This window comes from Syngnathus floridae, chromosome 1 (genome assembly GCF_059516105.1).
Source record: "Syngnathus floridae isolate MCC-2025c chromosome 1, RoL_Sflo_1.0, whole genome shotgun sequence".
NCBI lineage: Eukaryota > Metazoa > Chordata > Actinopteri > Syngnathiformes > Syngnathidae > Syngnathus > Syngnathus floridae.
The window spans coordinates 14983846-15002711 of record NC_142413.1 but is presented as its reverse complement, the minus strand read 5'-3'; the positions used below and the strand labels follow the sequence as shown (position 1 = coordinate 15002711).

General features: G+C 41.0%; 2 protein-coding genes and 1 long non-coding RNA gene across 4 annotated transcripts in view; 2 read left to right on the top strand and 1 right to left on the bottom strand.

The window, feature by feature from the left end:
• The first annotated feature begins 136 nt into the window (after positions 1 to 136).
• Positions 137 to 10604, top strand: LOC148404266 (putative carboxypeptidase X1). Of its 2 annotated transcripts, XM_088375135.1 has the most exons (15): positions 137 to 481; positions 1013 to 1150; positions 2024 to 2133; positions 2208 to 2347; positions 2891 to 2975; positions 3047 to 3206; positions 3880 to 3965; positions 4560 to 4683; positions 7507 to 7703; positions 8171 to 8350; positions 8416 to 8613; positions 9142 to 9238; positions 9373 to 9512; positions 9724 to 9826; positions 10120 to 10604. In XM_088375135.1, the coding sequence occupies exons 1-15, from the start codon at positions 244 to 246 to the stop codon at positions 10392 to 10394; spliced, it is 2271 nt and encodes a 756-aa protein (XP_088231261.1). In that variant the 5' UTR covers positions 137 to 243; the 3' UTR covers positions 10395 to 10604. The 2 variants fall into 2 exon arrangements, with proteins under 2 accessions (XP_088231261.1, XP_088231270.1); XM_088375144.1 differs by lacking the exon at positions 137 to 481 and having other exon boundaries at positions 1020 to 1150; positions 1667 to 2133.
• On the bottom strand, positions 3749 to 15314 carry LOC148404265 (uncharacterized). Its single transcript, XR_015858477.1, has 3 exons — positions 15090 to 15314; positions 11383 to 11554; positions 3749 to 4015 (listed from the first exon to the last, which is right to left on the bottom strand). It is a non-coding gene; the product is annotated as an uncharacterized LOC148404265 (long non-coding RNA).
• Positions 11260 to 18866, top strand: part of LOC148404264 (putative polypeptide N-acetylgalactosaminyltransferase 8) — an 8859-nt gene continuing 1252 nt past the window's right edge. Inside the window, exons 1-9 of the mRNA XM_088375212.1 lie at positions 11260 to 11588; positions 12475 to 12727; positions 13937 to 14103; positions 15696 to 15879; positions 16696 to 16893; positions 17353 to 17467; positions 17558 to 17743; positions 17905 to 18042; positions 18397 to 18492. Coding sequence (XP_088231338.1) covers positions 11396 to 11588; positions 12475 to 12727; positions 13937 to 14103; positions 15696 to 15879; positions 16696 to 16893; positions 17353 to 17467; positions 17558 to 17743; positions 17905 to 18042; positions 18397 to 18492 — 1530 coding nt within the window. The 5' untranslated portion in view covers positions 11260 to 11395. The remainder of the gene's footprint in view (positions 11589 to 12474; positions 12728 to 13936; positions 14104 to 15695; positions 15880 to 16695; positions 16894 to 17352; positions 17468 to 17557; positions 17744 to 17904; positions 18043 to 18396; positions 18493 to 18866) is intronic.

Sequence of the window (18866 nt, the reverse complement as noted above, 5' to 3'; positions counted from 1 at the left end):
ATGATAAAAAATAATTGCAATGGTGAAGTTTCTTTTCATAACAAAACACCATGTTCCTAGAAGCGGCTTAATATTTTCACTCGGGCTTAAATTGCGATACTTTTCTGTTGGTTTGGAAAAACTACTTTTATTTCTTAGATTCACCGGAAATATCTGCCCACTACTGCTAACTTGACAGAAACGGAGCAGTACAGCGGTGCAACTTCTTATTTAAAAAAATAAAATAAAAAAAGAAGAACAAAAATGACCTTGCCAACTTTAAGTCAGCACTTGACTCTGTTTTTGTTCTTCCTTTGTATTTCTCCGGCGCTCATCTCTTGCGGGGCAACCACCGCTGCCAGGTACACTAGCACGGCACGGCCCAAAGGAACCTCCATCGAGGCGGGCTCTTTTCCAGCAGCGCCCGCCGACAGCAGCCGGGCTGCGAAGTCCAACAGTCGAAAAACTCCGAGTAAGGTGCCAGAAACTCCTCTACACATAGGTAAAACTGATTTTATTTTGTTTTTTGTTATGGTGACTGTTTTATGTGACCATTCTGCTGTCATTTTACTTTATATTATGGGAATTTGCTTTTAATAGTAGGGTTTCCCGAATGCCTCCCTGCTCATCAAGCGTGAAATTAAATCACCGCGTTAATCTTTAGTTATGTGCGTGTTTTTGAAAATACGTATGCGAGTGAGCATTTTGGAATTTCGCCAGATTGTGACATCACAGTAGGGCTAATGTACAATTAACATTACCAGCTCGGAGCGAAACTTATTTATCTGGACATTACAGGCTTATTGTCCCTATGTGATGCACAAGATATGAGCTTAAATAGCGCATGACTGCAGGAAAAAAAAAAACCTGCAGAAAAAAAAGGTGTGGGATGAGGGCTGGCACAGTGCACAAGACAGTAATGCCCCTAAATTGATCCGATTTTATTAGGGCAAGAAATATGCTTTGAAAAACATGTCTACAATTTTTGATCCCAGGAGTATTTTGACAAATGCATGCCACACACCTTTTGTAGAGAGGAAGCCAATCAGGAGCGTGAAGATTGCAAAGAAGCCCAAAAGTGTCCTCAAGAAAGTAAAAGTAGCGTCTGAGAAGCCAAAAGTTGTTAAGAAATCCAAGGCCAGCCCGGTGGTCCCCAAGGAGACGGCGACACGTATGTATGGCGTGTGGACGTGATGCGTGGCTGATGCAGCATTGTCACTGAACTCAATGAGATGACTTTTTTGGTCTTTGAGATGTGAATTCTAAAATTCACATTCAAAGCCACTTTTACCTAGCAATTTTAAATGTCTTTGGCATATCTGAGTACTCCCACACTTTAGAAGCCATTCCTTAAAAGACACAAAGTTTTCATTGTTGCTGTTTTAGTTGGATTTTGCCATTTTAGAGACAAAAATATCTCATTTTTTATTATACTACTGCCACATTATTGTTTTGACATTGAGAACAGATTGTGCTCATAACTCCGGGAGGTGGCCTAATACTTTTGTCCATAAATTGAACTCTGTGATATTCCTTTCATGCTTCTCTGATAACATGCAAAGTCTCCTGCAGGACCCCTCTTCCAGAACAATCAAATCCATTGTGATGGTGTATGAATAGGCTATTTGCTGTCCAAATATTTCTGTGTCGAACTGTCTATCAGTGCTAATTGCTGTCCTATTCCCAGATCCTGCAGGACCACAAGATTACACGGAGCACCCTGAACATTTCTAAATCTACGCTAGTGTTTGACACACATCCACACACACCCCCAAAAAAACACTCACACTGGAAGAAGCTAATCGTCACTTACTATAAGAACTGTAGAAATAAATGCACCACCTTAAAATGATCCTCAAATGTGAAGGGCATATTGCACATGCAAAGTCCTCACCCATAATTAGTGAGATCACCTCTTTTGCCAGTTATTCATGATAAATGTCACCTTTCATCAATAAACATTAGTGTGAAAGTGTGTCTAGCCCCTGGACCTCATTGAGACTTTTCTTCTGTACCACTGAAATGGCGTGGGCGTTGCCTTCAGAATGTCCTCCTCTGGGTCTGGAGTCCCTCAAAGTGAAAGACACCCAGTTGAGGGCGTCATCCTACAAGCGGCGAGGCCTGGGCCCCCACCGCGGCCGACTCAACATCCAGGTGAGCGCGAACCTTTTGCTGTGAGGCCAAAAATGTGGTGGAGACATTTTTTTTCCCTCCCCCCCACCTGGCAGTCGGGGATCGAGGATGGTGACATTTACGACGGAGCCTGGTGCGCCCATGAGCGCAACACAAAGCAGTGGCTCGAGGTGGACGCTCTGAGACTGACGCGCTTCACTGGTGTCATCCTGCAGGGGCGCAGTTCTATTTGGAGGTCGGGACTAAGGGAAGAAAACTAGCTAGCGCTGCGAAATAGCAAAGTTGTTTACATCGTCCCCTGTGAAACAGTGTCTATTGGTTTTCTTATTTACTTATTTGTATGTTTTTAAGAATAACTCATTATTTTAAAAGAAAAATCCTCATTTACAGAAAATAGTCAATGTAATGTCTGGATTATTTTCTTCAAAAAGTAATTTTTTTAAAAAAAATATTATTTTGCAAGATTAAAGTAAACAAAAAATTAAAGTTGTACTTTACTCTTTTTTAGGAAAATGTTTTTTACACGATTTTTTAGGGTGAAAATATTCTATGGGAAAATTCTAATCAAAAAGTCATAATTTTATCACAATGAAACTACATTTTTAAAATAATAAAGTTACAGTTTTATGAGATCAGTTGTTATTTCAAGAAAAAAAAAGAGAATAGTAATGTGGTGTTTTTCCAAATTAAAAAAAATCTTTGGGATTAAAAGAGAATATGTAGGTATGATTTTCGGGCTTTTCAGGAATTCTGACGACAATGCTTGCTTGTTGTGCAGTTGGGATGTGGTTTACACGTATAAGGTGCAGTTCAGTAATGACTCCCAGCTGTGGACACCATGCATGAACGGGACTCAAGAGGCTGTAAGTGTCACCTTCCGCCACATTTTGCACATCCCTCCACCGCATCTCTGTCCATACGTGTGTGTGTACAGATTTTCCAAGGCAACCGTGACCCGGAGACACCGGTGCTGGCTGCCTTCAACACGTCCACGGTGGCGCGTTACATCCGGATCAACCCACAGACGTGGTACCAGAACGGGACTCAGGGAGACATCTGCCTCAGGGCTGAGGTGCTGGGATGTACATTACCAGGTACTGAAGTTTGTAGGTTATTAAAAATTAGACAATAAAAATGATTAAAGAAAAAATTTAATTAGTCAAATAAACCTTTTACTTTGTTATTTAAACTTGTTTTAATTATTTTAGTAAATAGTTGATAAATAATAAAATTGATAACCAATAAAATGAAGCACATCTAAGCACTATTTTACGCAGGGTAGTAATTAAGTACCTAATTTTATTAAATTATTGGTTGATTATTTTATTACTATATAAATCATGACATTAAAAAGTTGGTAAAAACATTGCAAGCTTTGTAAAAACAAACGTTTTCCTTTCTTTATTTTATTAAATAATTGTTATAATCCATTAATATTACTGACCATATTATTAAATAATATTATTAAATAGACATTTAATAATATTTAATAATATTATAAAATAAACAAATATTATTTAAAGTTTTTATTTTATTAAATTAATAATATTAAATAAACAGTATCATTTAATTTTCATGTATTTTCTGAAATAATTGATAAAAATAAAATGTCATAAAATAAAAGTTGTGTGTTTATTTTATTTATTTTTTAAATCTCATCTCTCCGTATGACCTAACCCATCAGTCCACTTTAAAAAGTCAAAGATGATCCCTTAAGCCACCAAAGTTTGCCCTTGACCTCTGCACGCCACTCTTTTTGTGTTCCAGATCCTAACATGGCGTACCCATGGCAGACGGAAGTCACCCAGGACAAACTGGACTTCAGGCACCACAATTACAAAGAGATGAGGAAGGTGAGGTAGGAGGAAGAGGGGGGTGGGAGTCGGTGCCACACCATGCGCTCCTGTTGCCGTCCAACCACAAAACAAATATTGTGAGGTGTTTTGAGTGCGGCAGCGCACGAGCGGCGGTCACAAAGTAAACATTCACACTGCTGGCCTGGATCCTGAGATCAGACCACAGACAAACAAAATGACTTCAACTCCAATCATTACTGTCACTTAGCACATTCAAAGTGATTACTAGACAATAGTTTTGACTCATGGGTAAGCTGTTTTGCAAGTTATCATTGGTGTTGGGCTAAATCATCCAGATTGTTTTGGGCAAAAGCACAAAAAATGAGCCAAAGCAATTGAGAGCGATTTTCACAACTTTGATGATACTGACTCATTTTATGGGAAAATGAAAAAAATAAACTATATGAAGGCCGCCAGTTGCCCATTCCTGCTGTAGAATCTTGTCTAAGATGGACCGAAGATTGTTTTGTCCTCCTCTTTGACGCAGGTGTCAAGCTGCCCAACTGTGTCCACGACACAGCACACTTTCCTCCAAACGTGAAACGTATCTTTTCATATTCTTTTCTTAAATTGACTTCCTGGTGTTTGCAGTTGATGAAGGCGGTGAATGAGGCGTGCCCCCACATCACCCGCCTGTACAGCATCGGGAAGAGCTACACCGGGCTACAGCTGCTCGTCATGGAGATCTCAGACAACCCGGGCACCCACGAACTGGGTGAGTGCTAACTTGACGTTAATGTTATGCGATTAAGGTTGTACGTTTTTAAAATAAATAGTTAAAATTTTACATTTTGAGGGGGGAGTTGAATGTTGTCATTTTTCCACAAAGCAGTTAAGACTTAAGTTGTACTTTTTTATTTAGTGGAGAAGTGTTATATTTTTTGGTCTTAAAAAGCAATTTAACAAAAGCTTTTAAAAAAAAAAACGATTTAATGAGATTAAAATTGTATTGTTACTATGTCATGCAACAAAAATAAAAATACTTCATTTTATTTCACGACAAAAATGGGTGTTCTTGTAAGATTAAAGTTATATTTCTTGTTTTAGTCTCACAAGATTAAAGTGGAAGCCAAGTCAAAACTTTTCATTTCAAAAATATGTTCTATGTGGTTCCAGTAGTCAAAACACAACATACAGCATCTCTGGAATATAAATTGAGCAGCAAAATTGGCCCTTTTTAATCCAGCTCAGGGGCGGCCGTTATGCTACTTGCTATCAACTGAAAATGACATCAAAGTTGACCACGGCTCAGGTATCGGACAATCACTGCTTAACTTGTGAAGGTCACGTGGCCAAACCAAAAAGAAATTGAGCCATGATTGGTTGTTTCTTGAGCCCTGAGTAACCGTGATGTCATTTTCCGATGCCAGCAAGTGGCAAAATGGGCGCCTTCTTGCGAGCAAACAAAATGGATAGATTTTGCTGCTTAGTTTGTATTCCACATATGCAGTAATGTGTTTAGACTACTGTCAAGTCAAGTCAAGTCAAGTCAAGTTTATTTGTAGAGCCCTAAATCACAAACAGTCTCAAAGGGCTTCACATAGCCAAAAATTGACAATTATTCTCAAAGCATCCCCTGATCATAAGCTCCCAAAAGGGCAAGGAAAAACTCAAAAAACCCCTGCCAGGGGAAAATGAGAAACCTTGAGAAGGGACCACAGATGGAAGGATCCCCCTTTCAGGAACTGTGGCCTTATAGTAGCTTACGTGTTAGAGACTGAGTGGTGACTTATAAAATCGCTTTTTTTGGAAGCGGCTTTACTCTGTCAAAGTTTGGGGGTATTTTTAGTCAGTCTTTGCATGTGTGTGGTTTCGTCTATTTGTCAAAACAACAAAGAGGGGAGACGTTGAGCTATCACTGCTGTTTCCCTGCCCAGCCAACCAGGTTCTTCACGTTGTAACTGTGCTTTGTGATGGTTGTGAACAGCGATGCATTTGTATTTACAGATAGCACCAAAGTCTGTTCTCGGCATTTTAGTCCTGCTGATGTAATAATGCAGCTGTCAACCCCACGAGGGCGCCGTCTGTTAACACTAGAACTCCCAGAGCCGTTAAATCAGTTTGATAGTTCCCAAGCGTTGGTGTGTTGTTCGTTTATTTAGATAGAATAGCAATGTCCCTGGCCTTTCAACTTTCCCTTTGTCCGTTTGTATATTATTCCCATAATGCCATTTTACCGTATTAGAAAACGTGAAAATATTTGAGTCATTATTCCTGCGCTGGGTTTCCAAAGCAATCACTTTTCAGCGATGGCATTGAATTTTGCAAAAAATCCTCATGGTCAGTTAAAAACAAAGCATTAGAGGAAGCATTACAGCTAGTATTTCAACATCTTGATAATGCTAAGTCTACGGATAGTTGAGCGAGTTTGAGCAAGAGCAGCCTCCCCCCAGTGAAGAGAGGCCATGCAGCAAAACAGTTCAAGGTATTATCAATTTATCACATCAGACTTTTAAGAAATGAAATACCATTCATTAATAGCTACTCAACAGTGAGAAATAATCATTTCAGATGATGACCTCATTGCCACAGCACAAGCTGTCAAAATGGGACAGTCTAAAACTCAATGTAAAACAGCTCAACCTGGCTTAATGTAAAAAAATCATGACCATTCGTTCTCAAAATTAACCTCTACATCTCTACCTATGCACACTTTAACCTCTGAAAATATGAAAACAATCACCAGAGTATTTTGGATTTTATGGGCATTACCGCCTTCCTCTCCTTAGAGTCTCCCCTGCACCGGAGATTAAAACTTTATTAAAAATGTGATTTTCTTTCTTTAAAAAAGAATCGTGCTGAATTGTTTTTTATCTAGTCATGAAACTTTTAAGGTTAAAGTATTCCTTTTTTTTTCATTATAATTATACGGTATTGAAGTCTCATTTTTCTTCTTGAATAGAAATAGATGTATTATATTTCCATGATTTGTCAGATTTCTGAGGCATTGCTTTAAGATAGAAGTTGCATCTGAAGTTGCCCCTGATGCATTTGAAGGTGTGTTATGAGGGACAGGAGCCACTTTGTTTTCAGGTAACTCATTTTCAAAGTCTCCCTGTGTGGATTTTGCTGGGCATGGTCAAACAAGTTGCCTCTGAATGAAACTTTGTCTGGTTTACTCTCCACTTGCACAAATGTTGTCCTTGGCCTCTTCAGCTTCGCCGACATCCCATACCATTTCCCGCCTTAGCTGCGAAAGGCATCATGGGAGTATGCGTCCATTTAATTTCCCCCCCCCGTAACTGAGTGCAACAAGACTTCCACACATAGGGTGGCTAGAAAAACCTCCAAGGAAATTATTCTGGAATGTTGCTCCTCAAGAAATATTTGACACTACCACGTGGAAAAGGCATGCATTCCATACTTGACTATTTGACAAACGTACGCTAACGCGCATGTTTGTGGATGACACTAGGCCTCTTCCATGCAAAATGGCAGCAGCGCAGCCTTAAAATTTCAAGGGAAAAACATCATTGTTAAGGTGTAATGTGTGATGAGAATGAAGTGGGATTTCTCGACTGAATTTTGTGTTGTGCAGGAGAACCGGAGTTCCGATACGTGGCAGGGATGCACGGGAACGAGGTGTTGGGTCGCGAGCTCCTTCTCAACCTGATGCAGTTCTTGTGTCGCGAATATAAGCTCGGAAACCAGCGCGTCGTCCACCTGGTCCAAGAGACTCGCATCCACCTGCTGCCCTCCATGAACCCCGATGGATACGAGATGGCCTTCAAAAAGGTTTGTCCTTTCTGGCCTGTCAGGTGGCGCCATTGAATGGTTTTTTTTTGTTTCTTTCTTTTTTTCAAGCTCACAAAAAATATTTTTTTTTATTTTTTTAAAAAAATCGGAATAGATTAAATTAGTGTGTATTTTTTTAGAAAATGTGATCTTACTAGAACAAATGTGTTTTTGGAAGAAAATTTATAGAATTATTTGACAATATAAATTGTAGTCTTGCTAGACTGAAATCACTTTTTTCAAGAAAAAACATTGTAATTTTGCAAGAATAAAGTTAGATTTAATCTTATGATTTTTTTGAATATATTTTTGAACATTACAAGGATAAAGTTTGTTTTGATTGTAAAGTAATACAGAGTTAAATTCCCAAAAAGTTATTTAATCAAATCTTAATCAATGTTAGATAATTCTTAGAAATGCTAACACCTGTCATTTGCCCACCAATATCAACGAGTGGTTCCCCGCAGGGCTCGGAATTGTCTGGGTGGACTCTGGGCCGGTACAGCTACGAAGGCATCGACATGAACCACAACTTCGCCGACCTCAACTCAGTCATGTGGACCGCCATGGAGCTGGAGACGAACCGCTCCAAACTCATCAACCATTACTTCCCCATTCCAGAGCAGTACACCTCGGAGGACGCTTTTGTACGTAGCCCCCCCCCCACCCCCCCCGTCATCTTGCCTTCTTTCTATATCCGTCTGCCTGGCAGGTAGCATCCGAGACCAGAGCGGTGATCAACTGGATGCACGAGATCCCATTTGTGCTTGGCGCCAACCTTCACGGCGGAGAGCTGGTGGTCACGTACCCGTTTGACATGACCCGCGACTGGGCGCCGCGAGAGCACACGCCCACCCCGGACGAAAGCTTCTTCCGATGGCTGGCCGCAGCCTACGCCAGCACCAATCAGGTGACTCTTCAAAATGGCCGACTATCTGTGTCTTCCAGGCATGACTTTTTCGGTGAGTCTCCTCATGAAAGACACGACTACCAATTTCTGTGTTTTTAAAGGGATACTTTTAGCCATTGTCGGCAGTAAAAAGGTCATAGTTTGTATAAAAATAATGTGATAACTTCATCCTTTTTATGTACTATTAGTACCTTTAAAAACACATTTTGCCACTTGTCGTCTCGTGCTCAGGGCTCTGGTAACGAGCAATCACGGTGTAGCTTGCATGAGCCGTGATTGGTTGTTACGCTTCCCCAAACTTGATTTGCTTGCTTCCTGTTTACTTCTTTCTCTGATTCTCTGAACAACCCATTTAAGAAGCTGACGATCTGGGCCTGAATTAATTGCGCCCTCCTCTGGTACTGAACAAGAAGAAACAAATGCCTCCATACGAGTTTTGCAGATGACTTGTCAGGCTTGAATGAATTGCACCTTTTTCTTATGGTTGCTAACAAACAAACAGAGCCTCTTTGCTCTCTAATGTTGCAGGTGATGTCCAACCCCGACCGACGGCCGTGCCACAATAAGGACTTTGTCCGCTACAACAACATCATCAATGGTGCTGACTGGCACAACGTACCTGGAAGTATGAACATATTTTTAGCAGTGTAACGTTTTTACAGATTATTTCATTTCATGTGTGTGCGTGTGTGTGTGCGTGCGTGCGTGCGTGCGTGCGTGCGTGCGTGTGTGTGTGTGTGTGTGCGTGTGTGTGAGAAGGCATGAATGACTTCAGCTACCTGCACACAAACTGCTTCGAGGTGACGGTGGAATTGTCCTGTGACAAGTTCCCGCACGCCAGCGAGCTTCCCATCGAGTGGGAGAACAACCGAGAGTCTCTGCTCGTCTACATGGAGCAGGTGCTAGTACGCAACTTCACCCACAGTCAAAAAGTCAATAAAGAAGAGTCCATGGAATTTTTAACCGATACGTTGAACAATAGAAATGAACAGAATGACGAGAAGTAATCCACAAGGTCTAGAATGTCCATGGCACAGGCAGCTTTTTGCTGGCGAATGCATTTTGATGACCGCTTGCCCAAAAGAAATACGAACGGTTGACGTGTTCCAGGTGCACAGGGGCATCAAAGGCGTGATCCGCGACAAAGACACGGAGGCGGGAATCTCAGACGCCGTCATTCAAGTAGAAGACATCGACCACCACATCCGATCAGGTAATATCAATGTAAACATTCATACAACAAAAGTATTGGGACACGTGTTGCGGACAGGTAGTTCAAAATTTCAGTGCATCCTCATTATTATATTGTTTTATATTTATGGAATAGAAGTCTTTTATGGATGATTATATTATGTGTTTATTATAAGAGCAAAATTAAGAGTTACGATTATAATTAATATATTTATGACTACCACTACGACTACATTAATGTAAGTTTGTTTTCACCGCTTTGTTGAGCCAAGGCCCAGCTTTCCACCAGCTTCCATTTGTGTTGTTCCCGCATAGCTGCCGACGGAGACTACTGGCGCCTGCTGAATCCCGGCGAATACCGTGTGACAGCTAGCGCCAGCGGCTACCTGCCATCCTCACGCACCTGCCAGGTCATGTACGACTACTTCCCCACCATCTGCGACTTCCGCCTGGCCAAGGAGCCTCGGCTGAGGATCAAGATGGAAAAGCTAAATAAAGGTGGCCAGCTCACCAGGAAAATGCGTCTCCGCCTGCGCCTGCGTCGACTGCGCAAACTGCAGCTGGCTGGCAGGCGCGCAAAGACCATGTGAGGATGACCACTTCATTAACTCCAGATGTTGGTGGAAGTATATCTTCGTTTCATTATTTTTATTGTTCCTTACATTTAAGATAGCCAAACACAGACTTGGTTGAAAAAATATTACATGCATAATTCTTTCAAGCAACTTCCTTATTTTTTAATTTTGTAATTTTATAATGCTATTTAATCATAAAAATAAAAAAATGAAGTATATATTCAACTTCAGGTTTTTCAGTTTTTTCTACTTTACAATTGAATAAATCAATACATTTAAAAGCAGCTGTGCTGTCATTGAGTGTCTAGCTACAAACAAAGATTAAAACCAAATGCACGTGCCTATAAAAATTACAAACAATGAGAAATATAAAGTGGAAAAAGTGACAAGTCAAAACCATGATAATGTATGCAAAAGACAGGAGGACATGATTGGCAAGCACCTTCATCCAGGATGAAGTCCTTTCTGGGAGTAATTAAAACAAAAACCACTTGATACACATGGTAATCTCAGGGCAAACATGACTTTCAAAGCTCTTATTGTCTTTAGAACAGACGGAAAGTTTGCCTCCCAAATACAACAGAGCACTCCCAATGCCACCTTCATTCATTCAATAGGTTCCAATTGGACTCTAGTGTGTTGCGTCTTGTTAAACAGATGGTAGCTGTGGCGCACAAGGATGCAAGCTCCTGTTTGTACAAGCACCTTCTACAAGCTCAAAAGCAAACATGATAGTGTCAACAACTACCTGAAAAGTCAGCATTAAAAGCCATTTAAATTTTCATGAAAATACCCAAATAATGTCACGTGAATACACCAATGTTTGTCTCAATTGAAGATCGTTGCTAAAAACCTGCAAAGACTGAGAAGCAAAGGGGCGCAACATTCAATTAATGTTGTAATGTTAATTGTCCACTAGGGGCGTCTGCTCCTACTTAATCCGCTCTTATTTACCGGGATATTCAGCTACAACACAGTTGAACTCTGAGTGGCGTGCACGTACCTGTGCAGTCGACATGAGGCCTGGCTGGCTCAGAGGTGTCCTGCTGGTCACCTTTGTGGCCTCCACCCTGCTGTACCTGGGCTCCATTCGGAGGGATGTGAAAAGCCACTCGGAGCGTCTGCACAGGGTCATCTACAACGACTCAGTTCACGACCAGGGGATTTTCAAGAGGCTGGAAAAGATGGAAGCTGGCATTGAGAGACTGCGTAAGTCCTTTCTTTTTTTGAGGGGTAATTTTCATCCCCATAAAAATCATGCAACAACCTGTTCTATCCATTGTTAGAATGGGCAATGTACAGCAGAGACTTTTTAATTAAGAGTCCACCAATATTTGTTGCATTCGTTTGGGGAGTTAATTGTTCATACTTTATCGATGTATTATTTTACATAAGTAGTTCAATTACTTATTTAAATTAAATAAAAATATTAGTACAACATAAAAAAGTAATTCCATGAAATATTTTTATGTTGTTGTGTTGAAGGTTTGTTGTATTTATTTAGCCACTTCTCTCCCTAAATTTGGGTGGCTAAAATGTAGTAAGTTCCCTAATTTATTGTTTAAAATAATAGTACAATCAAAACATTTTTTGATGTGATATATTTGTTTAATTGATTTAGCATTCGCCTCTAAAACGATCCCTATTTACAATTTTTTATTTGTAATCTTAATTTGTGAATTATTTTTCTAACTTAATCTATAATCTAATCCATAATCTAACCTAGAATGTAATAATATAATCTCTAATGTAAAATAAAATATCTCATATAATATATTCAATATATCTAATGTAAAATGTAATCTATTTAATCTAATATTTTTTCCTTATCAGGTCCTGGGATCATGAGGGTTCTGTGCAGAATCGTAGCTGTTCCCAGAGTTGCACACTTCTGCATGGAGATGATAGCGTCTTCCCATAACGAATCTCATGATTTCATAAATTATAGTTAAATAATTCATCAATAATAGCATATCGTATAAAGCTCTGGTTTACCTTTTCCACACACTTGGTTTTAAACACTACTAGTACACGGGCTTTAAGATAGATTTGATGAATATGGACGAAACAATGAAACAACTTTCCATTTTTACAGTCAAAGTTGTAAACAATGCACAGCCAGTGGCGGTGATGGCGAAAGCCGAGGACAAGGCAGAAACGGAGCTCAAGGACAAGAAGGTGGTGAGGAAACTGTTCCCCAACTCAGCCCTGTTCAAGACGTGGGGAGAGGGTCTGAGCGAGGAGGAGCAGAAGGAGGCCGAGGCCTTGTTCACCCAGTATGGTTACAACGCCTTCCTTAGTGACAGGCTGCCGCTCAACAGAGAGATTCCCGACACACGCCACGCCAGGTAGCCGCAAGCGCACCCACACAACGAGATCGCTTGAACACACATTTCCACTGAACATGTTGGCTACTTCCTAGCAAAATAGTTGGCTCATTGCATGATGAAACGTCACACGTCAAAGTTCATGATATAACACAGATTATATAATCTTGCTGTAATAGTAATGTGGATGGCAAGCACATCTAGTCTACCATGTTTGAGGATGTGCTGGTGTCAACAGCAGAAAATAGTCTGCCCTTTGTGTGAAAGTGATGGGAATTTCATTTTTGTGCTAAGGTATATGAATGTGGTGGTGTGTCACTAGGCGTTCCTGCTACACACCCTGCAATGACATGTAATCATTGTATTTACCATCATTATGTATCATCTTATATATTAGAAGCATGAACTGATCACATGTCGCACGGGAGGGAGCTGGCTCACATACTTTCGGTGCACATATCAGCTGCATGACATGATAACGTATGAAGGCGGTTTGGTTTGGAAGGAGAGTGGTTGTTGACGGTTTGATCCCTGGCAATTACGACTGTCCAAATATATTTTAGTGAAGCCCCAGCTGCTGCGTCATCAGGAGTTAGATGAGGAAGTCAAGGTGAAGTGATTTGAGGGATTCAACAGGTGGAAAAGCGCCATACTAGTGAAAGACCATTTACCATCTGAAAGGGAGATCTTGTTTATACATGCACAAATCCCATCTCTCGAACCCCAACGAATCAGCTTCTGCTCACGCGTTGTCAAACACTAGTGTGTTTTAACCTATTTGGTGTTAATGGAAAAGAAATGGAGTGCACTTTGATTGGCTGGTCTGTGAAGTGGCCAAGTGGAGACTGCAGAGAGTTAATTGACTTCTTTAATTGGTTGAATGGACACTGTTGTGCCAAGAATGGATGAAATACAATAAAGCTCAGAATCCGTCTGCCGTCACTTTGATCAAACTCAGCAAAATTGCATTGCACTGCCTGCCCAAATTCAGTGTTCGGTGTTTATCGTGGGGGTCGTGGTCCCTAAAATAATGAAATCCCCCAAAGTACAAACTGTCGGCTGGGATAGGCTCCAGCACGCCCGCAACCCCTGTGGGGACAAGCGGTATAGAAAATGGATGGATGGATTTCTGGATAAGAATTAGTTAGAGAGCTGTACCTCCACAAGCATTTGCAATGACGTGACCTATCACGACATGTTTTTTTTTTTTGTGCTCTTTCCTCTATAAAGATGCACACAGAAAACGTACCCTGCTGATCTCCCCAGCCTGAGCGTGGTGTTGATATACCTGAACGAAGCTCTGTCTATTATCAAGCGGGCGGTCCGCAGCATCTTGGACAAGACCCCTGCCAGCCTGCTCAGAGAGATAATACTGGTGGACGACCACAGCACAAATGGTACATGAAGAGAGGGCAGTCCAAATTTCATAATTTCAAAGGTTGCATATCTCTTTGACGATCATTCAATGTACATTTTCCAATGGGGTTAAACCAATGGGTTAATTTCCGGACTATTTTGCACAAGCTTTGAACCCTACGGAGTCCGATGCAGCTTATATATGAACAAAACAGGATTTTTCTCTAATTATAGCTGGTGCGGCTTGTGTTCCAGAAATTACGGTAGGTAAAGTTATAAATAAAATAGTTGAATAAGTGTAAAACGTAATCTATATTATTATATAGTGCTTCATAAATGCCTTTGCAAATAATAGACATAATTTCACAATTTTTCTTTTCTGCTATGTGGAGGTAGTTGCTTAGTAACAAAACACAATATTTAGCATTCTCTGGAACATCTTTCAAGCGACTATATAAGTGTCAAGTGGACCTCACTCTTGTGAGGTTAAACTGCAGCTCCCCCACTTGATAAGGTGGCTTGCTTCGAAGATTCGAATGGAATTCACTCAAATATACAAGATTCGGACTTCTTTTCTTTCTTTCTTTTATTTTTCAAAGTTGTCCAATCCACACAGGTAAAAAACCTTTAAACACAACCAGAAATAGGTGGTCAAAATATAACTCAAAACCCACAAACAACATAACCCAAAATCAACTACTTGATTTTTTATCTATTAGAAACCAACTTCAGTAAGTAGAAAATACCCATATTTAAAGTACCCAAAATAAACTAAATAGATTTTTTAAAGCACTTTTCCCAAACAAGGCAGTTTTAACCCCTGTAAATACACACACAAATCACTTACTTCTAGCTCATATACCTTCTAAACACACCACATTATTAACTGTATTTTCACCCGAATAATATTAAGAATATAATATTTTATCTTGAAGTTTTCACATGATTGAGCACAAACACATTTTAACTTATTCATCACATTATTGGTCCATTTCTCTGCAAAACACACAAATGTCCAAAAGCTCACCGGCTCTTTCTTCAGTCTTTACAAGCCTTTGTCCTGCAGTCTCTTTTCCTCACATCCAGCTTTTCCCTTTGTTACACACACACTGCTTGCTCCTCAATGACCTGTGTGTGAGTGCCTCCAAACCACACTGATTTTCCCAACATCTCCACCTGGTGCACTCAATCAGCTGCCTCCAGGCAGGTAGACACACCCAAACCTGAGGCAGCTCAGCCAGAGAGGGGTGCGGCCTGCAGCTCAACTCAACAATAAGCATGATGATATACTATACAATACATTGTGCTTTTAAGGAGAAAAACATTATACAGCTTCACTTTATGACAATAACAATTAAATTCCACTCAGGAACATGGTCTGAACCAGCAATAGTTAAGTTAGGTAGGGAATCCTTCACCCCATTTCTTTTAGTATCTTTAAGATTGCAATACTAATAGTAACTACCAGAAAATGGCGTATTCTCAGTTGAACTATTTATTTAACGGATGCCAGAAAAAAAAACCTTTCTATATACGAGTTGTATGAATGGAAATATTGTCACTATTTGAGTAGGTCGCAAACAAGGAAGTAAGAAATGAGAATAAGTTGTTCACCTTGACCGTTTGTCCACAGAGGACCTGATGGAGAAGCTGGAAGACTACATCGGGGTCATCCACGAGGAGCGTCCAGGACTGCTGAAGCGTGTCGTGCACAAGGAGCAGCTTGGCCTCACCCAGGCCAGACTGTCTGGGTGGAAGGTAGCCACTGGTGATGTGGTGGCCATCCTGGACGCCCATATTGAAGTCCATGTGCAATGGTTGGTGTCTTAAATGACCTCTTGCCATTTCCATGTTTGCGGAGGTCAGAGGTGAGACTGGCCAAGCTAGGATTTTTTTCTTGGGGTGGGGGTCATAAGGTGACCACGGATATCTCAGGACATCCTCAAAAAAAAAAAAAAAAAATCTAAAAACCTAAAGCGTTCTCCAGAAAAATGCTGCTAAAAATCAAGTTCTACAGGACAAAATGTGGAAATAGACTCCCGAAAAACCCCAAAGTCACTTATCTGGCCTGGCATCTGGGGGTGTACAAGCATATTTCAGAGGAGAGCAGTGCCCCTGAGGGCCCCCTCTACCTCTGCCACTGGGGTAGCAAACATAATGGCACAAGGTAGAAAGACAAATACTTGCGTAACAAAAACTGTGGTAAAAGTACTGCTTCAATTCTTTTAGCCTTTCTCATCAAGGGTTGCCACCATCTTTTTTCCCCTAGGGTCATCAAATAATATTTGAACACAAACATTGAATCAAGACATACTCGGGTCAGATTTTTTCATTATACACATTCCCCATCCATCCGACCGTCTATGACTCAATCACTGATTAATGAAAAAGGAACCTTAAAGTAATAACTAACTTATTACTCTACACAGACAGTAGTAGAAATATTGCTTTCAAATGCAAGCACAATAACTAGTACTATAAAACACACTACATTTAGGAAATTGCTTGCCCAACCAACACTGTGTATAGTACATGTAAGAAATATAAGCACAAAGAAAAGAATAAATAAATATGTAGCTTTTGCATTGACGCCTTGGTTACCTCCCACCATTGACAGTCGCTTGTGCATTCAGGGCAGAGCCGCTGCTGGCTCGCATCAAGGAGGACCGCACGGTCATCCTGACGCCTGTCTTCGATCGGGTCAATTACGACGACTTGACCGTGACCCACTATGGACCGGCCGCCGATGCCTTTGACTGGGCCCTGTGGTGCATGTACGAGTACTTCAGGCCCGAGTGGTACGAGCTCAAGGACGAGTCGCTGCCCGCCAAGTGAGTCGCACGTTTTGCACCTGCTCTCCTCAGTTTCGGTTTTGAATATTTCTAAAGTCCATTATAATTTAGAAGTTTTAAAAGTTTTTTTTTAATACAGTGGCAAAATGTCTTAGCCAGCCCATTAAAATGCACTGGAGAATTAAATAAATAAATAAATAAATAAATAAATAAATAAATAGCCTATGTATAACGTTTTAACCCTCCAAAGTCTTCAAAAACTGCTCTACGCAAAATAAATAACTATAAGTGCAAATAATATTGAAATAGAAAAAAATCTACAAATCCGCCAAGGCTGACTAATTCCAAATAGAATTAAAATAAAATGTATAACACAACATTAATTATAGTGGATATAATTGGAATATTCCCTATAGTTCTCATTTTAAATTGCGACTACCATTTCTTAAAAGTGTAAGTTGTATTGATGGACTTTGCCCGTGTTCTCCGACACAAAAGGAGCCCAGCCATCATGGGGATACTTGTTGCAGATCGCAAGTTCTTTGGCGAGATCGGCAGCCTGGATGGAGGAATGAAAATATACGGCGGTGAGAACGTGGAGCTGGGCATTCGGGTAAGACTCCGGTGCAGTTCAAGTTCTCAACAAAAGCGGAACGTTTGGTCAGCGTGATCCGGCGGCTCGGCTCTGTGTTTGAGCCTGCAGGTGTGGCTGTGCGGCGGCAGCGTGGAGGTCATCCCCTGCTCCAAGATCGCCCACATCGAGCGCGCCAAGAAGCCCTACCTGAATGACCTCAGTATCACCATGAAGCGAAACGCCCTACGGGTGGCCGAGGTGTGGCTGGATGAGTACAAGTACAACGTCAACATCGCCTGGAACCTTCCTTTTCGGGTTAGTGGTCAGTATAGATCACAAAAGAATTCTTAATCGCGCAAATTTTACATGAAAATTACAGTAACACTTTGTCAAAGAATTCCAATTGTCCAAACATTAAAATGTGAAATCCAGAAAAAGCCAGCACGGTGGGCATTTTGTGCACCTTTTCCACTCAGGACCACGGCGTGGACATCGGCGACGTATCTGAACGCAAGGCGCTGAGGGAGCGGCTCAAGTGCAAGCCCTTTAAGTGGTACCTGGATAACATTTACCCCATGCTGGACCCTCTCAAAGACCTTGTCGCCTATGGAGCGGTGAGCACAAGCAATCCGCCAATTAGTGGACTCTCTTACTCTGCCTCAACGTTTAGTGCTTGAAATGGACCAATTGGCATCTGTTCCTCCAGTCTTCAATCCAATTCTTATTAAGCTTGTGGCGAATAAGAACGGTGATTAGCCATCTACTCTTCAAGTGAGCAAAATTATTGAAATGGCCATGATTAAATTAACTAAAAGTGAATCACATATTATTTGGTGGGAGGGGAAAAAAGAGAGAGAGAGAGAGAGAGAGAGAGAGAAAGAGAGGGAGAGGGACTGCCATCTCCACTTGGACTCTTACTTGCAATAACAGCATCAAGCCAACACTGTTTGCCCCGCTGTGTTTTGCAGTTGATAAACCAGCTAAAGCCGGATCTGTGCATCGACCAGGGTCCAGTTCCGGGCAGCACACCCATCCTCTACTCTTGCCACTACTTTTCCCCGCAGGTACGAGCCCAACCAAGATGGAAAGCCAATCTGAAGAGACAGAGTTGTAATTTTGTAATTAGACACGCATCTAGATGTGTAGGAAGCAAAACTGAAATATTTGCTGTTAATAAGTTGCAACAACTGGCGTTTCCACATTGTTAAAGTGTAACTGTCAGAAAGAGTCACGCCAACATGTATAGGGAGCCTCAGGTGTGCTGCCATTGTCCTATTCTCAGGAGATCCGACTCCTTTTTTGAATGAGAGGCACAGCCAATCAGTTTTTCCCGCAGCCATAAGTGTTTCTTCATTTGTTGTTGTTCTCAATTTTTGTTGTTTAGTTTAGTTAAATGTGTTTGTTGTTTGACCCCCTCCAAATGAAATTATTTTTACTG